The sequence below is a fragment of the Neopsephotus bourkii genome, unplaced genomic scaffold (genome assembly GCF_033783945.1).
Source record: "Neopsephotus bourkii isolate Nb327-2 ecotype Australia unplaced genomic scaffold, CSIRO-AGI_Nbou_v1 NB_1189, whole genome shotgun sequence".
NCBI lineage: Eukaryota > Metazoa > Chordata > Aves > Psittaciformes > Psittacidae > Neopsephotus > Neopsephotus bourkii.
This window is the reverse complement of record NW_026901674.1, coordinates 3,382,143-3,399,597: the sequence shown is the minus strand read 5'-3', so window position 1 is coordinate 3,399,597 and position 17,455 is coordinate 3,382,143. Positions and strand designations below refer to the sequence as shown.

Sequence of the window (17,455 nt, the reverse complement as noted above, 5' to 3'; positions counted from 1 at the left end):
TTCTCACTCACTCATGCACTCATTCCACTGATAAATTGAGATCAATATATGATCTCAGTTCATTTTAAATTAACCTTGTAGGTAAAGTACTGAGTTAATAACTACTGTTTGACACTTTAGGCCAAGTCTTAGGTTATTTTAGATTAGAAGGCATTTTAGTCTATGCCCTGTAACTTTCATTAATAATTTTATATACTCTGATGATTATAGTAGACAGAACAGGGTATGATCAAATGATTAAATCCCAAAGGATGCTTTGGGAGAAGTTATGTATAATGCAGGAGTTTAACTAGTTGTATTTTTCATTCTGTAAGGTATAAAGGGATAACCTTGAACTAGGAGGGAATTCAGGTCTTGATTCTGCTTGAGAAATTGAGGTTTTAGGGTGACAAAGCACTGAACCAGGGGTTTGGGTACTAGGTTGGCCCATATAAAGCTTTTGCTAGTATGTTTTGCTGAAGTCAGGGTAACAACATTACACATATAAGTAATATACTCTATGTCCACACAGAGGTTGTAAAACTACCTTAAAGCAGAAACTAGGTAGGAACTTACCTGTATTTCCTGTTATATGTGAACTGCCTGTCCTTGTCTTTGAGATGAGAAGTTACTGCTTAAGCTTTCAATGTTCTTAAACGTCAGATGTACCATTGTACTGAAAAATCCCTCTGTGGAAAGAGGAAAAGAAGCTTTTAAGTATTATAGGAGTTTCATCTATCCCTAGATAGCTGGGAGTACACGAGGGCTTTTTGCCTTGCCTTGATTGAGCTTGCTTAATCTCCACAGAAAAGTCTCTTAAGTTGCTTTCTCTTTCTTAAAACCTCTATGACTAATGGAAATAAAATACTTACAGAAATAAGACAAGGATATGGCAAAAACTTCTTAAAATATGAAAAACGTGCAAAGTAACTGTTTATGAACATGTGAAATGGCAGAATTATTGTAGGTAATGTAAAACCAACAAGAATGTAAATGTTTTTTTGTAACCTTTAGAATGCTGAAGTGGACTTCTGGATTATACCCATCATACAAGGATTTGTGCAGATTGAAGAACTTGTAGTAAACTATAGTGAATCTTCTGATGATGATAAGAGCAGTCCTGAAACTCCTCCTCAGGAATCAACTTGTGTAGATGATGTTCATCCAACATTTCTGGTGGCACTTATTTCACGCCGGAGTCGGCACAGAGCTGGTAGGCAAACATAGTTCAAGGTATTGGGGTTGCTCCTGAGTGCTGGAGAGGGTTGCAAAGGATAAAACTTGCCAGAATGCTGTTCCTCATCAGATAGTCAACTGTTACCAAAGTATACACTACAGCCATTCCTGTTCATAGGAGGAAAAGAAAAGGCTGTAGTACATATAGCACTACACAGCTGTTACTTAAAGCAGTTACTAAGTGAGCTTCACTAGCCTCCTCTGGAACACTGAATGCATCTTTGGAGGTCATTGTTCTGAGATAAAGTTCCATCTTTGCAGTAGGTCGGGCGGGGAGTTACATTTTCGAAGGTCTTCCTTTGTGGACTGTGACAGCAGCTCAGAGACTTGAAAAAGCATGAGTGTTTGTGTGAGTGTTTACATCTCGAGATACTTACGTAGGGACAGGGCGTGAAATAAGAACCATGATTTGGTCTTGCACCTTATTTGACTTGTTCTAACAGTAGCAAGGCAAAGAAATTATTCCCTGTCCTTAGGAGCACAGAAAGAAAGACTGAATCCCTTTACAATTTAATAGGTCCTGTTAACTCTAAGCCTTTCAGTCTATCAGATTTAAAAAAGCACTCTCCACCATTTCCAGCTCCTTTCCTGCATGGTCAGATGTTTAACATGTCAAAAGAAGCCAAGAGAAAATAAACTGGTGAGCTGACCCTGACATGGCACTTGCCTTGTACCACAACTCACTTTCATGCATTAACTTCAGTTCCCACTGTAAAACCACTATTGGTGGTGGGACACAAGTAAAGGGTGTCTGATGCCTTAGTCTAAAAGCCTCTGCTGCTTAAAGGCTGTAATACTGCTTTGATGTTTTGTAACCCTATAAAAGTACCTAAGAGAGATATTTTTCGTACCTTTTGCTTCCTTGTTTCTACCCTCTTCTTTCCCATAATCCTTACTTAGTGCTGTGAGATTCAGGCGCTACTTCAGGGCTTGGAACATAGTTGTTCCACTTCTGTGGAACTGAATTTCCATGCTACAAACTATGGTCTTGAATCTTTCTCCAACCCTTTTTACTTACTTCCTTCTCATCCATTGCTGCCACCTGCATCCTCTCTGAAATAGTGATGTACTCTCCTTTGAGTAAAACAAATGCAAATCTGTTCTGCTTAATGATTATATCAGAGACGGCTAGGCAAAAACTGTGTATTTGCAAAAGTAGTATCTGTTCTTAACATGCGGCATTAGCTATACAGGTTAAAACAAGGTGGGGAAGTGTTCTGTTTTGTGGAACATGCAAGTCATCTTGGGCTGTTTGTGGGATCTCCTATTGTGAGAAGTAGAACATCTGTTGGTAAAAGTGGCTTTTAGTGCTCAGTATTTTCCATGAACCTAAAGTAAAGCTTACTGCTAAACTTGACAGAACAGGAAGTAATGTATCCTTTAGGGTGGATGAAATGTATTTGTGACTTTATAGTGCCAGTAGATTGCCTTGCCCTGTGAACTTTCTGCTGCTCATAGGATGTCGGCAAATAAACTTTATCCATCTAGTCAACATAACTTTTGGGGATTAGTGTTAGATAGGAGTTACTTTTACCATTAAGCATGGCTTTTGGCTAGAACTATCTTCTGTTGTCAGAAATGGTAATAGAAGTTATTAATGCTCAATAGCTAAATATGAATTGATCATTCTCATTCCTCCTAGGAATGCGGTATAAGCGAAGAGGTGTTGATAAAAATGGAAATGTGGCAAACTATGTTGAGACAGAGCAACTGATTCATGTTCATAATCATACTCTTTCATTTATACAAACAAGAGGCTCTGTGCCTGTGTTCTGGAGCCAAGTTGGATATAGATATAACCCACGGCCCAGGCTGGACAAGAGTAAGTATTGAGTGGAATATCTGAAGATCAGAGTTCCCTTAGAAATAGGCTCATTGGAGTGTTGTTTTACCTGTAGCACTTTTACCTGTGGCACTTTCTAGAAGCCAGGAGTAGCAGTAATGACTCCAGTTAACTCCTACTCTAATTCCAGTTATGTAGAGCTCTGACTTCTTATCCATTATAAATTCCAACAGGTCTTGGACATCAGTATTTAATGAAGAGCCTGGTTTATGTGTAGTCTTATTTGTTGTAGTGCTTTCTGGGTTGGGAACTGAGACAACCTAGTTTCCTCTTTTGAAAGGCTCATTAGACATTGGGGTCTTACAAATATCTTTGTCCACAAAGGGAACTTATGCTGAGGTTCCTTCTGCATTTTGAACTGCTGTTTCAATGTGGGAAAACAGACATTTCCTCTAACACCAGCTTTGTCTTAACATTTTCCCCTCTGGTACTTCACACTGGGAGGTCTTTGCCTTCACTGTCATTGACTTTTGGAATCATTTGTTCCCTATTGTGTAAACTGTACTCACGGGAATATGTCATCATTTTGCACACACCTACCCTGCTATCTGCAGGAATCATATCCAGTATACCAGGATTTTTTAGCCTGGATATTCTCAGTAGGACACTTAAGAAACAAAGTGAAAATCAAGTTGAAAGACCTTTAGTTGCTTGACCTGGAAGCTTCAAATGTAAGTGCCCCTCAGCAGAGTCTGTGTGCCTTGGCTGCATAAATGTGTTAGCAGTCACTGGCATCAAAGGCTGGCTCTGGCACTGGTTTTTGACATGCTTTTGTCTTCTCTGAAATGAATTACTATGTAGTGGGTTTGTCAGATCTAAATTGCTTCCTTTTCCACTTAAAGGTAATGGAAAAGCCAAAACATGTAAGAATATTTATGAGACAGTGACAAATCGGGATGCTTGTGTGAACTAAGCATTCATAGTCTGTACTTCCTTGAAACAGAGAGGTCAACAGAATCTTCTGTAGGGTTAGCATTGTAAAGCAGAAACTTTTCTCAGAAGGAATCTAGTATGCTTATGATCTCCCACTGGATGAGGTTGATTGGCATCCTAGAATCATACATATGTATTTCTGCAAGTTCAGTTTGTGTATTGGCTTTGTGCTCCCCACCAGCACTAGCAGGTCTGGTCTTCTGCCATTGATGACTATTTTTAGGGCTGGAAATATTCTGCTTTTCAGAGGGGGCTGCTATGTTGGAAATTAAAGGCCTGTTTTTCCTGTGTCTTGGGTAAGACCTAGTAAAACGGTCTTTCAACTTGCTTAAGAACTTGGGCTAAGCACCTAAGTTAAGTTGCCAAGCAGTTACTGTCATTGCAAACTTAAGAAAGGTGTATCAGTGTTTGAGCTTCTTGTGATTTTCATGCCAAATAACCTGGAGGTGATTGAAGAGGGATGTCTCTTTGCCACACCATAGAGAGGGAAATACTTAGTAAAAGACAAGCGAGGGAAATAATAATGAAGTAAAAATTAAATAATAAAATAAATGAACAAAATAAAGAATAAAAAGTAAATACCTCCACCCCCTTGCCCTGATATTTGGAAGCAGCACTTGGTTAGGTCAAACTGAAATGTTGTACCATGACATCCGTTTGTAGAGCTGAGCAGTTCCTTTTGACCATATTATTATATTATAATAATTATTATTAATATTAATTATTATTATTATTATTTTCTAATAGGAATAGTTTAAAAAATACTGAGGAGTTGCATTAAATTTGATAGATTTACAAGTAGGAATTAAGACCTCAAGGAATTAGTGGTGCCTGGAATCAACTGGGGTTTTGTGGGTTTGGGTTTTAGTTGCAAGTAGTTTCATCCTCTAGAGCTGTATAACACTTTCAGTATTATCCCCTGTCCTGCATCTCCCCCTTTGCAAATTGCAAACCTTCCTTGTACTTCAGTTTGCTTTGCCAAAAGATGCAAAACAAATACAAGCACTCTTCTTTTGGAAGTGATGTTCATGTGGGTGTGTGGTGCATATATAGAAGGATTAAACAGGCTTATTAAGTTAAATTTTTATCCTATCTGCAGAAACCCCCTAAATAAAGCAACATTTAAGACTGGTGTTTCCTTTACACTGTAGTAGTAGAACAACAGAGTTGGGCAAATTGATGAAAGACCCTTAAAAGTAATTCTGTCCAATGTGTTGTGTGTCTGAGTAATTTAAGTGAAGGTATCTTAGTTTCTTTAAAGTATAGATTTGGGCATGATGCAATACTTCAAAGGGGACTTGTTGCCCATCAGGCTGTTTCTAACAATTCTCTCTGCCTTGTAGGTGAAAATGAGACAGTGTCCTGTTTTCGTGCACATTTTGAGGAGCAGCTGAAAAATTACAAGAAGCAGGTGAGTACTACATGATAAAATAGTCTTCTAATGGAAATGCAAGGGATGAAAGTTACTGGTTTAGTTTTTCTTGTTGCTGATATGTTATGTATGCGTATTACGGTTTAGAAGCTGTTGACATTGGAAAATTGCTACATGAACAATTTCACTAGGCTTTCCAGTATCCTTGTAAGTAACTGCTAGAACCAGCAATAACTTACAGATATGCAAGACCAACTCTGTGTACCTGTCTTGTGAATGCATAGCTTCTTTGCATGAAACGTTGGGTAGGCAGGTAGCTGTTGGAGCTTATTTGATCTTGAGTACAAGCTAGTGAAGATTGTAACTTCAGTAAGACTGCTTACAAACCCCTTGAGCTGTTTGTGATTCCATGGTATCTATCTAAGCAAGTCGTGTAGCAGATGGCAAGTGTTAATTATTTAAACTTTTGAACAGGTTATTATTAATCTGGTGGATCAGACTGGCAGAGAGAAGATTATTGGAGATGCTTACCTTAAACAAGTGCTTCTGTACAATAATGCAAATCTGACTTATGTTTCGTTTGACTTCCATGAGCACTGGTAAGAAACCTTTTACAAAGGTCATTTTGCATCTTTTTTTGTTAGCATAAAGGGAGAGTAGAAAAGAGGAGAAGCATTAATATTATTATTCTATTTCTGCATGAAACATTTCTTTCAAATAGGAAAAATACATTTTGTAAACCAAATCAGTATAAAAGTTCAAGTTTGGGTTCTTTCAGGAGCCTGATGCTGTTTTTCTGTTACACACTGGATTTTACTTTAATCTATTAGAACTAGCTGCTGTTTTAATAACTCCACTCTGATGTTGACATTTTCCTGTGCCGTGTTCACATGCCCAAGCATGTGACCTCTCACACAGGCATGTATTTCTCCTGCTTCCCTCCAGCAGGCTGCATTTGTGTACTGATATGGGGTCTAAAAACTGTTTTAATCTTCAGTTCCTGACTTAATCTTGGGATTGCATCTGGCCTGGGAAGGTATTACTGCCTGAATCAGTATGTCATTAGTAGATATGGTCTGAGAGGGGGAGGGAAGAGCAAAAACCCCATCAAAATAGTGATGGCCTTTGAGATGCCTTTTCTAGGTGACTGTTGGCATCCTGAATTGATTTGATGCTTTTGTTTAAATAAGCGTTCATTTTTGTTTGTTTGCTTTTCTCCTAAGGACTGCTGTAGTGACCAGGACTCCTTCTTTTTGTGCTGTTAGCATAAGTGAATTGAGAACAATGCTGAAACCCCCCTGGTTGGGTGGGAAGAGGAGAGAATGTTGTGTCTGTAGGTGATTTTTCCGTAGAAACAGAGGTCATGCAGAGCAAGCCATCCCAATTTCTATAGTGGTTACTTTGGTTGAGACTGCCTAAAAGGAGAACAGAATGTTGCACATGCTTGAAGAGCTGTGCACTTTGTCTTCCTTATGGAAGCAGCATTCAAGAATGCAAAGTCTTGTGAGTTTAAACAGCTTAATTTCTTTCCTTGGATTTCGATATTCAGCGGTGCTTTAAAATAGTTCAGAATATTGGCTGTGATTTAAAGGGGAATGTCTGTGTCTCCCACTTAGCCAAAAATACTTGGTTGACATTACAAATAATATAAGTAAGAAAAAAACCACTGCTCTAGTCCAAACTAACTTCTGTCAAATTCTGTGTTTTAGCCGAGGAATGAAGTTTGAAAACGTTCAAACACTGACTGATGCCATTCATGATATTATTCTTGACATGAAGTGGTGCTGGTAGGTACTGACCTAGTATGGAATATTTGTATTAAAAAATAAACCAGTACATATTCAGAGGCCTTGATTTTTGTCATATCTGGTCTGTTTTATATTCTTCTCTTGATGTCCAGCCTGTGTCAGAGTTTCTGTGGTCTGAAGCAGTGGTGTTCTGCACAAGTAACAGCAGAAGTTCTCAGATGCTGCATTCTGCCTGGGGCTTACTGCATTTAACACTGTTAGGGTTTCTTATATTTAGTATAAAACACTATGCATTTGACCCACAAACCCTAGAACTCCAATCTTCCTATTGAAAACCGTAGGCATGTTTGACCTTTAGTTTCTGATGATTAAAGTTCATGCATTTCGGTAGTGAATATGGCTGCAGTTTTCACTTACCATATATATTATGATTCTATGATTCTATGATACAGTTCAATGTATTTTGTGAGTGAGGTGTTGCTGTCGTTACTGTTGGCTTCTGTGTTCTTGAAATTAAATGCTTTTTCTCTTGAAAGCTCATATTATATAGGTATGAATTGAATTCAGCATCTGATTATATATCAAGTTTATGGCCCCAGTAGGATGCACTTTGGATATCTAGTATAGACTGAAGAGGAGGGTAGGTGGGAACAAGAGTAGCTAATTCAGAATGAGGTGCGGCTGGGGTGATGGATGCAACGATAAATAGTACCTCATGTGTAGAGTTTTCTGCTGTTTCTAGGAGCTGATAAATTGCACTGGATTTTAAGTGTCTCAGTATGCTTGTGCTCTATTTTTTCTGTTGGAAGGGTTGACCAAGCTGGTGTGATTTGTAAACAGGAAGGAATCTTTCGAGTTAACTGCATGGACTGTCTGGATCGTACCAATGTTGTACAGGCGGCTATTGCAAGAGTGGTCATGGAACAGCAGGCATGTATACATAATGTACTTTTTCAATTCATTGTTATTCACTGGCAAATCTGCGTGTTTGAAAATGCTGAAGTAACCTCCACTGCAAAGCACCTTTGCAAACTACTTGGAGAGCTAAGAAACTGGAAGTAGTATGTACAACTAGGAATCATTCCAAACCAGTGATGCTCAATGTCCTGCTTCAGAGAGGAGATGACTGGTGTCTGTCCACATCTTGGAGAGAATATTCTCCTTTTGATTTGGTCAATTTAGGTTATGTAGTAATGCAAAGTTTGAAAACAGACACCGTCCTCCCACCCCCAGTGAATTCCTGGCCCAAACAACATGTTAAAGGTCTAAACTCTAACTACAAGTTGGATGCAATCTTAGCTGCTCTGAAGTGAAACACTGGTGCAGCAGTTAGGGAGGTTAGTTGTCTCCTCTTTGTGTAGGGGAGTAATTAATTCATGGTGTAAATACCCCAGATGGGTGTGACTACTATGCTCTGGAAGAGTTTTCCCTGTATAGAAAAGGCATTTCCAAACAGACTGAGAGTCCTTCCTTTAGTCTTTCTCCTCTGTGCCTTTCTTCCCCATTACTTCCCTACTACTAGCTTCCCTAGCTGCTTTCTGATTAGAAGCTCAGTGATGATATCTTCCCTTGTGAAGACTTACATAGTACTGTAACTGAAACTTTGAAGCATCAGTTACACGTCAGCCCAAAATGAGCAAACCTGTCTATGCTTGGAGTGAAGGATAAAGAATGAAGTGGGTCCTTCATAGGAAGAAGGGTGAATGGCTCCAGCCATTGTATCTGGCAGTTCCTGTTTGTTATCTGCTTTTGAATTCCTGATACAGAAAGAGTAATGGGGACAAGGGGTGGGACCAGCGATTCTATGGTTGTTATTTTAGAATAGGATTTCTATATATATATAAACTCCAAGAGTTCAAGAGTTGCATAAATTGTTGTGAAGAGGACTTCAGTAATCATGGCTATAGTATTATCTTGTGTTGGGTTACATCATTCTCATAGCTGAAGTACTTCCGAATCAGTTCATAACTGGGAAATGTCCTAAGCATTGGAAGGTGACTGACACAAAGTGGAAGACTGAGGGTCGCATGTACCTTACCTTTCCACTTCCTTGGAACCACAGGACTTGTTTTCTCTCAGCTGGAAACTTGATAAGGTTTTCAAAGTCAATCAACAGATGTGTATCAATTTTCATCTTACTTGCAAAGAGTGCTTGAATGTTGTTTTGTTGGCTGTAAATTGGGGTTTGCCTATGATTTAGTCTAAATTATCTGCAGTTTGCCTAACATTTAGTGACTATATTGCAGTTACATACGTGTTGCTTTATCAATTTAGTATGTGTAAGAAGACTAAAATTTGTATTGTACCCAGCCTTATCCTGGGAAAACTGAAGTACTGCTTCTTCTGAAGAGTAACATATCTTAGTTTTGGTATCAAACACTAACTGTCCAAACTGCACAAGCATTAATAACAAACACAACATATAAAATTGTTTTAAGGCTTATTTAGGGGGAGGAGTAAGTTTGAAGATGGAGCTGCTACATTTGCTTTAGTGTCTAGAAGCAAAAGATTCCAGTGTGCTTTTCCTTGTAACTGGAAAAAGATTCCATTTCTTTATCTTCAGACCTTTGAGGTCCCAAATGCCTTTGCAATAGGAGATATTAATTTGTTTATCTGTGATGTGTGTTCTTTTGATAGCTCTCTATAGAGAACAGGAACATTTCCTGTCTTGAGTAACTTAGAGCAGCTTGTTTTACCTGAGCAAGTCCTTTTGAAGATTAACTCCTACATTCATAATTAATGTATTACTGCTGCATCCAGTGATAGGATGTTTAACAACGAATTAGAGATTCATTGCTAACAATTAATCTGACAAATTAGCAGAATGGGTTTCTTTTTCAGGTCTCGTAAAATTGAACAATGAACTGCTTGGCAGTGTTCCCATTGCCTTTATCAAGCTCTGCTATTGAGAATGATTTTTATCTTGAACCTTATATTAATGTGTCTGTCAAATTCCAGCTCAAAAAACTGGGTGTGATGCCACCAGAGCAGCCTTTGCCAGTGAAATGCAATAGAATCTACCAGATAATGTGGGCAAACAATGGAGATGCCATAAGCCGGCAGTATGCTGGCACGGCAGCCTTAAAGGTAAGGGGTGAACAGTGTGATCTGTTCTGATGACGAGTAGTACCTTATCTGAGTGGTTTTATGTCCCATGGAGGACATGTAACAAAGTTAGCCAAATATTCTGCCTGGTTTTGTCTTGGAGAGACATGAGACCTTTCATTAGAGGGGTATTTTGTATCACACTTGGTGTGAATTGCAGAAGAATTGGGTGTCCAGGCAGTGCTGGCTGTCGTTTTAACCTCATTCTGTTAGTTTTACACCGAAATACAACGCTGGTTAGATACAAGGAAGAAGTCCTTTACTGTGAGGGTGGTGAGGTGCTGGAACAGGTTGCCCAAAGATGTGGTAAATGCTCCATTCCTGGCAGGGTTCAGGGCCAGGTTGGACAGAGCCTTGGGTGCCATGGTTTAGTGTGAAGTGTCCCTGCCCATGGCAGGGGGGTTGGAACTGAATGATCTTAGTGGCTGATGGAACAATTTTTAGTGTTCCTGGTATTTGGCATTGGAAAAACCTTTACAGTGGAAATGCTTACCCTTAAATATCTCTTAAAATCTCTCTACTGAACTGATTAGTCTATTACATTAATATTTAAAAGAAAATATAATAAAACCCAGCCTGGCATAGAATCATAGAATGGTTTCGGTTGAAAAGGACCTTAAGATCATCTCGTTCCAACCCCCCTGCCATGGGCGCTTGTCTTGACTGTGAATATTTAAATCTGAATCATAGAACTCTATTTATACATCTACATTTTCAGCCATCCTGCTTGAAGATTTCTCTACTCCCTCTTGAGGTTCATGGATTAAATATATTTCCAGTTTGTGATATTTCTTTTTAATTTGAAAGTGAAACACTGGAAATGTTCTTCATAGTGGTTGTTGTGGCTTTTAAAACTGCACTGTGCCAGTGTTCAGAGCATCTCTGAAAATAGAATCCTCTGATGGAATGCAACTACCAAAACTGCTTTTTATGCCATTTCTAAGCCTTCCATGATTTAGAAACTCTTGTTTTCTGAGCTCATGAGGATATGTTCTGTATTTTAGTATGTTATGCTTGTCTTGTTTTGGTAGCAGAAGCAGAGATGGTAAACAGTTTTCAGTAGGTTCCAGTCTTCTTCATTGCTCAAATAGTGTTCCTTTTACATTAAAGGCCAAAACATAATTCTTTTTGAGGTATTCAAGTATTGCAGTGACTGATGTCTTGAAAGCTCTATCTTCATGTTAGCTGGCATTTATGCCCATATTACTGTTTTCTATTAGGACTTCATATAGAATCATGTCTGTCACAAGCCTAAGATTCTCAGGAGAGTCAAACGCCATAAGAAGCAGATGCTCTTTGAAAATCAGTATTTTTCTGTACAAAATAGTTACTTGAACGTAACTTCTGAGCTGTCATCTGTTCAGTTCAGAGTTTCATAGAATCATAGAATAGTTAAGAGTTGGAAAGGGCCTGAAGATCATCCAGTTCCACCCCCCCTGCCATGGGCAGGGACACCTCACACTAAACCATGTCACCCAAGGCTCTGTCCAACCTGGCCTTGAGCACTGCCAGGGATGGAGCATTCACAGCTTCCCTGGGCAACCCATTCCAGTGCCTCACCACCCTAAATTTCAGAATACCAAAGCTTTTCAGCTGAGGCTGTTCCCTCCCAGCTGCCTGTGTGCATGACTGCCATGTTCTGTGTGACAGGGTGACTTCACAAGGACCGGTGAAAGAAAGCTGGCAGGGGTAATGAAGGATGGAGTTAATTCTGCAAACAGATACTACTTGAATCGTTTCAGGGATGCTTACAGGCAAGCAGTCATAGGTGAGAACAGAATTTCAACTCCGTTCAACTATCTGTTTAGCAATCATCTTGGCTTATCTTTTTCACTGACTTTTACTTTTCCTGAAGCTTAAAAGCACCTTGAGTGTATATGTTGTTCAAGATATATGTACAGAGACGTTTCAGTGAGTGTATATGTTGTTCAAGATATATGTACAGAGACATTCAGTGAGTGTATGTGTTGTTCAAGATATATGTACAGAGACATTCAGTGAGTGTATATGTTGTTCAAGATATATGTACAGACATTCAGTGAGTGTATATGTTCAATATGTATGTAGAGACATTCAGTGAGTGTATATGTTGTTCAATACGTATGTAGAGACATTCAGTGAGTGTATGTTGCTCAATATATATGTACAGAAACATTCAGTGAGTGTATCTGTTGTTCAATATATATGTAGAGACATTCAGTGAGTGTATATATTGTTCAGTACATATCTACAGAGACATTCAATATGTGTATATATTGTTTAATATATATAGACACATTCAGTGAGTGTATATATTGTTCAATATATATATACAGAGATATTCAGTATGTGCATGTATTCAATATATATATACAGAGACATTCAGTATGCATATATATTTTTCTATATATATACGGAGACATTCAGTGTGTGTATGTATTGTTCAATATATATATATACAGAGATTCAGTATGTGTATGTATTGTTCAATATATAAGGAGAGAGACATTCAGTAGGTCTCTGTAGTGGACGCATTGAGCAGTCACTCTCCATGTGGAGATTAAACAACACTCAATTCACAAGGATTACATGCAGTTAATACACCTCAGAATTTACTCCTGACTCCATTTTAGCATTATCTGTCTTGTATCACCTCTCCTTTAGACAAAGTTAAATTTATGTAGCAAGTGTTTCTTAAAATGATAAGTTAGCCCTTGCTTTTCACTGAGAGAAAATAGTGTTCCACCTACTGAGTTTTCAGTGTCAGGCAACATTCTATTCAGAAAGAATAACCATTTCCCAACAGTATCTTTAACCATGAAACATTGGGAGGAATTTACAAGGTACTCAACAAACTGCTGGTGTGCATCACTTTTAACTGCTGGTCTTTTGTTTGGTATCTCGTGGGATTCATTTAGATTTGATGCAGGGTATCCCTGTGACAGAGGATCTTTACTCCATATTTACAAAAGAGAAAGAGCATGAAGCTCTGCATAAGGAGAACCTGAGGAGCCACCAGGAGTTGATCAGCCAGCTTTTGCAGAGCTACATGAAACTGCTCTTACCAGATGATGAAAAATTCCATGGAGGATGGGCTCTTATTGACTGTGATCCAAGGTTTGTCAAAGTCATAATTGTTCAGCTGCCACTATGGCACCTCTGTTAAATGCTACTGATGCTAAATGATTCTGGTAGCTGATGAGTTAACACAAGTGGGCAGTTTTGTGGAATGACTAGAGTTCTTAAAGGGATTGAATCCTTGTAGTTGTAGAAGTAAAGGTTACCTAAACATTTACTTTTCCCAAAATGCCGTAAGGATGGTGCATGCTGGAATTACCTGCATTGCCTTGGAGACAACACCTGGAAATGCGTGCGTTCAGTTAATATTGCCAAAATGTGGTAGGCATCATGAAGAGAACTTCTAACTCCCCTTTGCTGTCACAGAGGCTGTTTGAGGAGCTGTTGTTCCTCACCGCATTATAGGGAAAGTGTAACTTAACTTCAAAGCCATATCTGATCAGATTAAATTCTTGTGTAATGAGTCAGTAGTAGGAAAGCCTAGGTTTCTCTTCATTAAGAGTAGTGAGCGTGAATTCAAACTTCACTCAGAAGTCTCCTTATCAAGTTCAGAGTTCTCTAACTAGGTAGTGATCAGATCTTCAGCAGGTTATGTTGTAGTGTCTAAAAATAGCAAAGCAGGACATTCCAACAGCTATTCAAAGCACACACTCATCATCCTAACAAAGTCTGAGACATTTTTCCACTTCTCTGTTAGCATTTGCAATAGCTTGTGGGTTTCCTCTTTATTTTTGGACCTGCTACTGACCTATTTGAGCTATTGGGTAACTCCAGGTTTTAGAGGGAGTGTTGCTTATGTGGATTCACTTATTCTATGGCAGTCTAATGACACATCACAACTTGTTAGGTGAGACACTTCACAAGCCTTGGTTTTTCAGTGGCTGTGAAGAGGCAGCAGCATCACATAGCTACCATACCATAATGGAAACTTCTTGTTGTAAAGTGCCCTCAAGTGTAAGAGTGTCCTTAAAATACACTAGGGGTGGGTTACAGCTTTGTGAATACACTTCTCTGTATTCATTCCTTTTTCTTCTTCCCCTTCCTTAGTCTCATTGATGCCACTCATAAGGATGTGGATGTTCTGCTGTTACTTTCTAATTCTGCTTACTACGTGGCCTAGTAAGTTACCGCTTTGCCTTACTATGTGCAGTTCATTTCTAGTAGCTCTGTTTTAGAATGGTAAAGGCATTAAATTCTCATTCTTTTTTTCTAGTTATGATGATGAAATCGACAAGGTGAATCAGTACCAAAGGTTAAGTCTTGAAGCTCTGGAAAAAATAGAAATAGGTAAGAATGTAATCACCAGATACCTCTATTGAATGCTCTTAACAATAGCTTGAGCACTTATCAAAGCATCTTATAAATGTATTGAAACAGCCAGCCTCACTGTATACCCTGCGTGGTCCACCACAGCTAGAAAGATGCTTTCTTGCTGATAATGGATGCAAGAGTTGAGCTCGTGTTCTCTCTCAGTCCTGTCTTTTGCTACTGCTTGAAATAGAAGCTTTGATCAGTAGGGGGGATCTGATAGTTTTCCCTGTTTCAAACTCTTAAACCCATGGATTCATCAAAACAGACTTCACAGTTTATTAAATGGCAGTAATAACTGCATCAACTTCTAGAATAAATCACAGGTTTGTGCACTCTTTGATCCAAATACAGCAGCTGGTTCTGAATTGTACTTTAGATCTGGTTCATAGCTTTCTAAGACTCTTCTTTCTCAAGGTCTTGTAAGAAACGTGCTGTTATGAAATCGCCTTGTTATCCCAATTTAACTTAGTGGCTAAAGGCTAACATCTGCAGGCTAAATCCAGCTTTTTAAGCTGAAAGTATTAAAGATGTAGTATTTTTGACTTTCTGGATGAAAGTGGTGTTCCTGCTGGAGAGAATGAAGGGATATTTCTGTGGCTCCCAGTGTTTGCCCCCCTCCCTTTGATAGTTTACTCCTTCATTACACAATGCATAGTGTTTTCATCATCTCCTTATTGTAACTTTCACTCTCTTTGTGCAATTTCTAACAGCTCAGTGGAAAGGGGTCTCACTTGTGTGTTGTAGAGATCTATAACACATCCTGATGTACAGAATACAGATGAAACATCTAAATACCTTATAAAAGCAAGCAAAGGTATAATACAGTGCACTGAAGAGTGGAAGCACTTCATTTGGTAAAAATTGATTAGCTTTGCCTTTAATCCATGCAGGAGCATACCCTAAAATACAGGATATAATAGGTGTACTTTCTTTCTCTTCTATTTGAAAGGGTGATCTGTAATAAACAATCAGGCTGAGTATAATAGACACAGAGAGAGGCTCTGATTACTTTGTGTAAGTGCTTGTTTGGCTGTTGTGACAGTCATTCAAAATGTCTATGCTACTCCAAAGACAAACCGAAGCCTTTTATGCTGAAAAAGACTCTCAGCACCTACGTTTATATACAGTCTTTGCAACATCTCCGTGTTTGGTTAAAGGTTTCTAACCTCCTGGTTTATTTCTCAGGGCCTGAGCCTACTCTCTTCGGCAAACCCAAGTTCTCTTGCATGAGGCTGCATTACAAATACAAAGAAACGAGTGGCTATTTTCACACTCTTAGAGCTGTGGTACGCAGCCCGGAAGAAGATGGAAAAGGTTTGTTTCATATGGGAAAGCTTTATACATAGAAGCATATTCAAGTGTTCTCTAGGAAACACTTTCCATTGCTCTTAGAATAACTTCTAAAGGATAGATTTTAATATAATCCAATTGTATGGGGAGGGGAATCCACAAACACACTGTATGTGGCTTTTAATACAAAGGAAATTGGTTTAGATATGGATTTAAAGCAACATGTCTCTCTAGGATGGAGACGTTTCCATGTCCAGATCTTTCCTGCTCCAAAACCTGATTAAACGAAATTAAAATTAGCTCCTAAAGAACGGAAGGAATTGATTTGTTTAGTGAAATCAATGGCTGAAAATGTTCTTGCTTGTTGTTTAAGTGAATTACATGAAAACTAATAAGGAAAAAATAGCACTTCTGACCTGGAGCACTGCATTTTGTGAACAAGGATTAGAATGAGTATAATTGCTTCTCTTCCTTCCACAAATGGTGAATCGTGGCAGTGATTCACTTACACACAGTATTTAGAGCTTAAGGAGTGTCTATTCTCCAAACTTTGTAATCTTTAAATCACAGTTACAACTTGTAGGGTGAAAGAAAAACCCAACCAGCAAACCCAAACAAATTTAATTACATTAGAATCAGACTTATTTCTCTGTGGCTTTTGGGAACAGGGGGTTTTGAGGGTTTATTAAGGGTCTGACAGACCGCTGCTTGGATTTCAGACACTCTTCAGTGCATCGCAGAAATGCTGAGAATCACAAAGCAAGCGATGGGATTAGATGTGCCCATTATTGAAAAGAAGCTGGAGAGGTGAGTGCTTCAATGATGTGAATCTTCTGTGTCCTACTTTCACTCTCTTCTCAGTGACTAACAGTACCTGGTAACAGCTGTGTATGTGCTACCTGAAAGGAACATTCAGATCCAGCTACAGTGCTGGGAGTTAATTCCTCCATGTGCTGCTTCCAATGGTAACAGCCTGCAGGTGTTTATCTAGAAGTATAAGCAAGAACACTGGTTTATACTTGTGTGCTTATAGACAATAGACACTTCCAAATGTAAATAACACACTGCAAATCATGGTTAATACGTCAAATCTCATTTTTTCCTATCTGAACTTGATTGCTTCTGTCGTAAGAAGGCAAAACTGAAGGGTGAATCTGGTTTGGATGCCACTGCAGCTGAGTGTTTAACAAATCAGGATCACATTACAGGTCTTGTGTAAGGAAATGGCTGAAGTTAAACTTCTGAACTCCTCAGTGTTAGTCAGAGGGGAGCAGTTCTTGTTGTGCAAGCCTGTTCAGACAAGAGGGCACACAAAAGCTTAACAGCACTTGACAAATACTTACAAGAACCTTTTAGTTTCTAATAATAACTCAGTTGTCTATATATCAACAGAAGTAACCTGTATGTACAAATACTGCTGAGGTGTTAACAGTGAGGCAATCATTTACATATTAGTTTCTGGAATGTCAGATTTTTTCTGCTTCCTTTTCACTTTGGGCCTCTTTTCAGTAGCAAAACTAGAAAGGGCAGAGTTTGCCAGGTTGGACACTGGGGCTTGGAGCAAGCTGCTCTAGTGGAAGG

The 17,455-nt window shown here is 38.8% G+C and overlaps 1 protein-coding gene across 1 annotated transcript in view; it reads left to right on the top strand.

Moving 5' to 3' along the window:
• Nucleotides 1-17,455, top strand: part of INPP5F (inositol polyphosphate-5-phosphatase F) — a 44,521-nt gene that overhangs the window by 24,214 nt on the left and 2,852 nt on the right. The window contains exons 7-19 of the mRNA XM_061364203.1: nucleotides 994-1,192; nucleotides 2,858-3,037; nucleotides 5,335-5,402; nucleotides 5,838-5,962; nucleotides 7,073-7,150; nucleotides 7,921-8,041; nucleotides 10,070-10,198; nucleotides 11,867-11,984; nucleotides 13,114-13,312; nucleotides 14,321-14,392; nucleotides 14,487-14,560; nucleotides 15,770-15,898; nucleotides 16,594-16,681. Coding sequence (XP_061220187.1) covers nucleotides 994-1,192; nucleotides 2,858-3,037; nucleotides 5,335-5,402; nucleotides 5,838-5,962; nucleotides 7,073-7,150; nucleotides 7,921-8,041; nucleotides 10,070-10,198; nucleotides 11,867-11,984; nucleotides 13,114-13,312; nucleotides 14,321-14,392; nucleotides 14,487-14,560; nucleotides 15,770-15,898; nucleotides 16,594-16,681 — 1,580 coding nt within the window. The remainder of the gene's footprint in view (nucleotides 1-993; nucleotides 1,193-2,857; nucleotides 3,038-5,334; nucleotides 5,403-5,837; nucleotides 5,963-7,072; nucleotides 7,151-7,920; nucleotides 8,042-10,069; nucleotides 10,199-11,866; nucleotides 11,985-13,113; nucleotides 13,313-14,320; nucleotides 14,393-14,486; nucleotides 14,561-15,769; nucleotides 15,899-16,593; nucleotides 16,682-17,455) is intronic.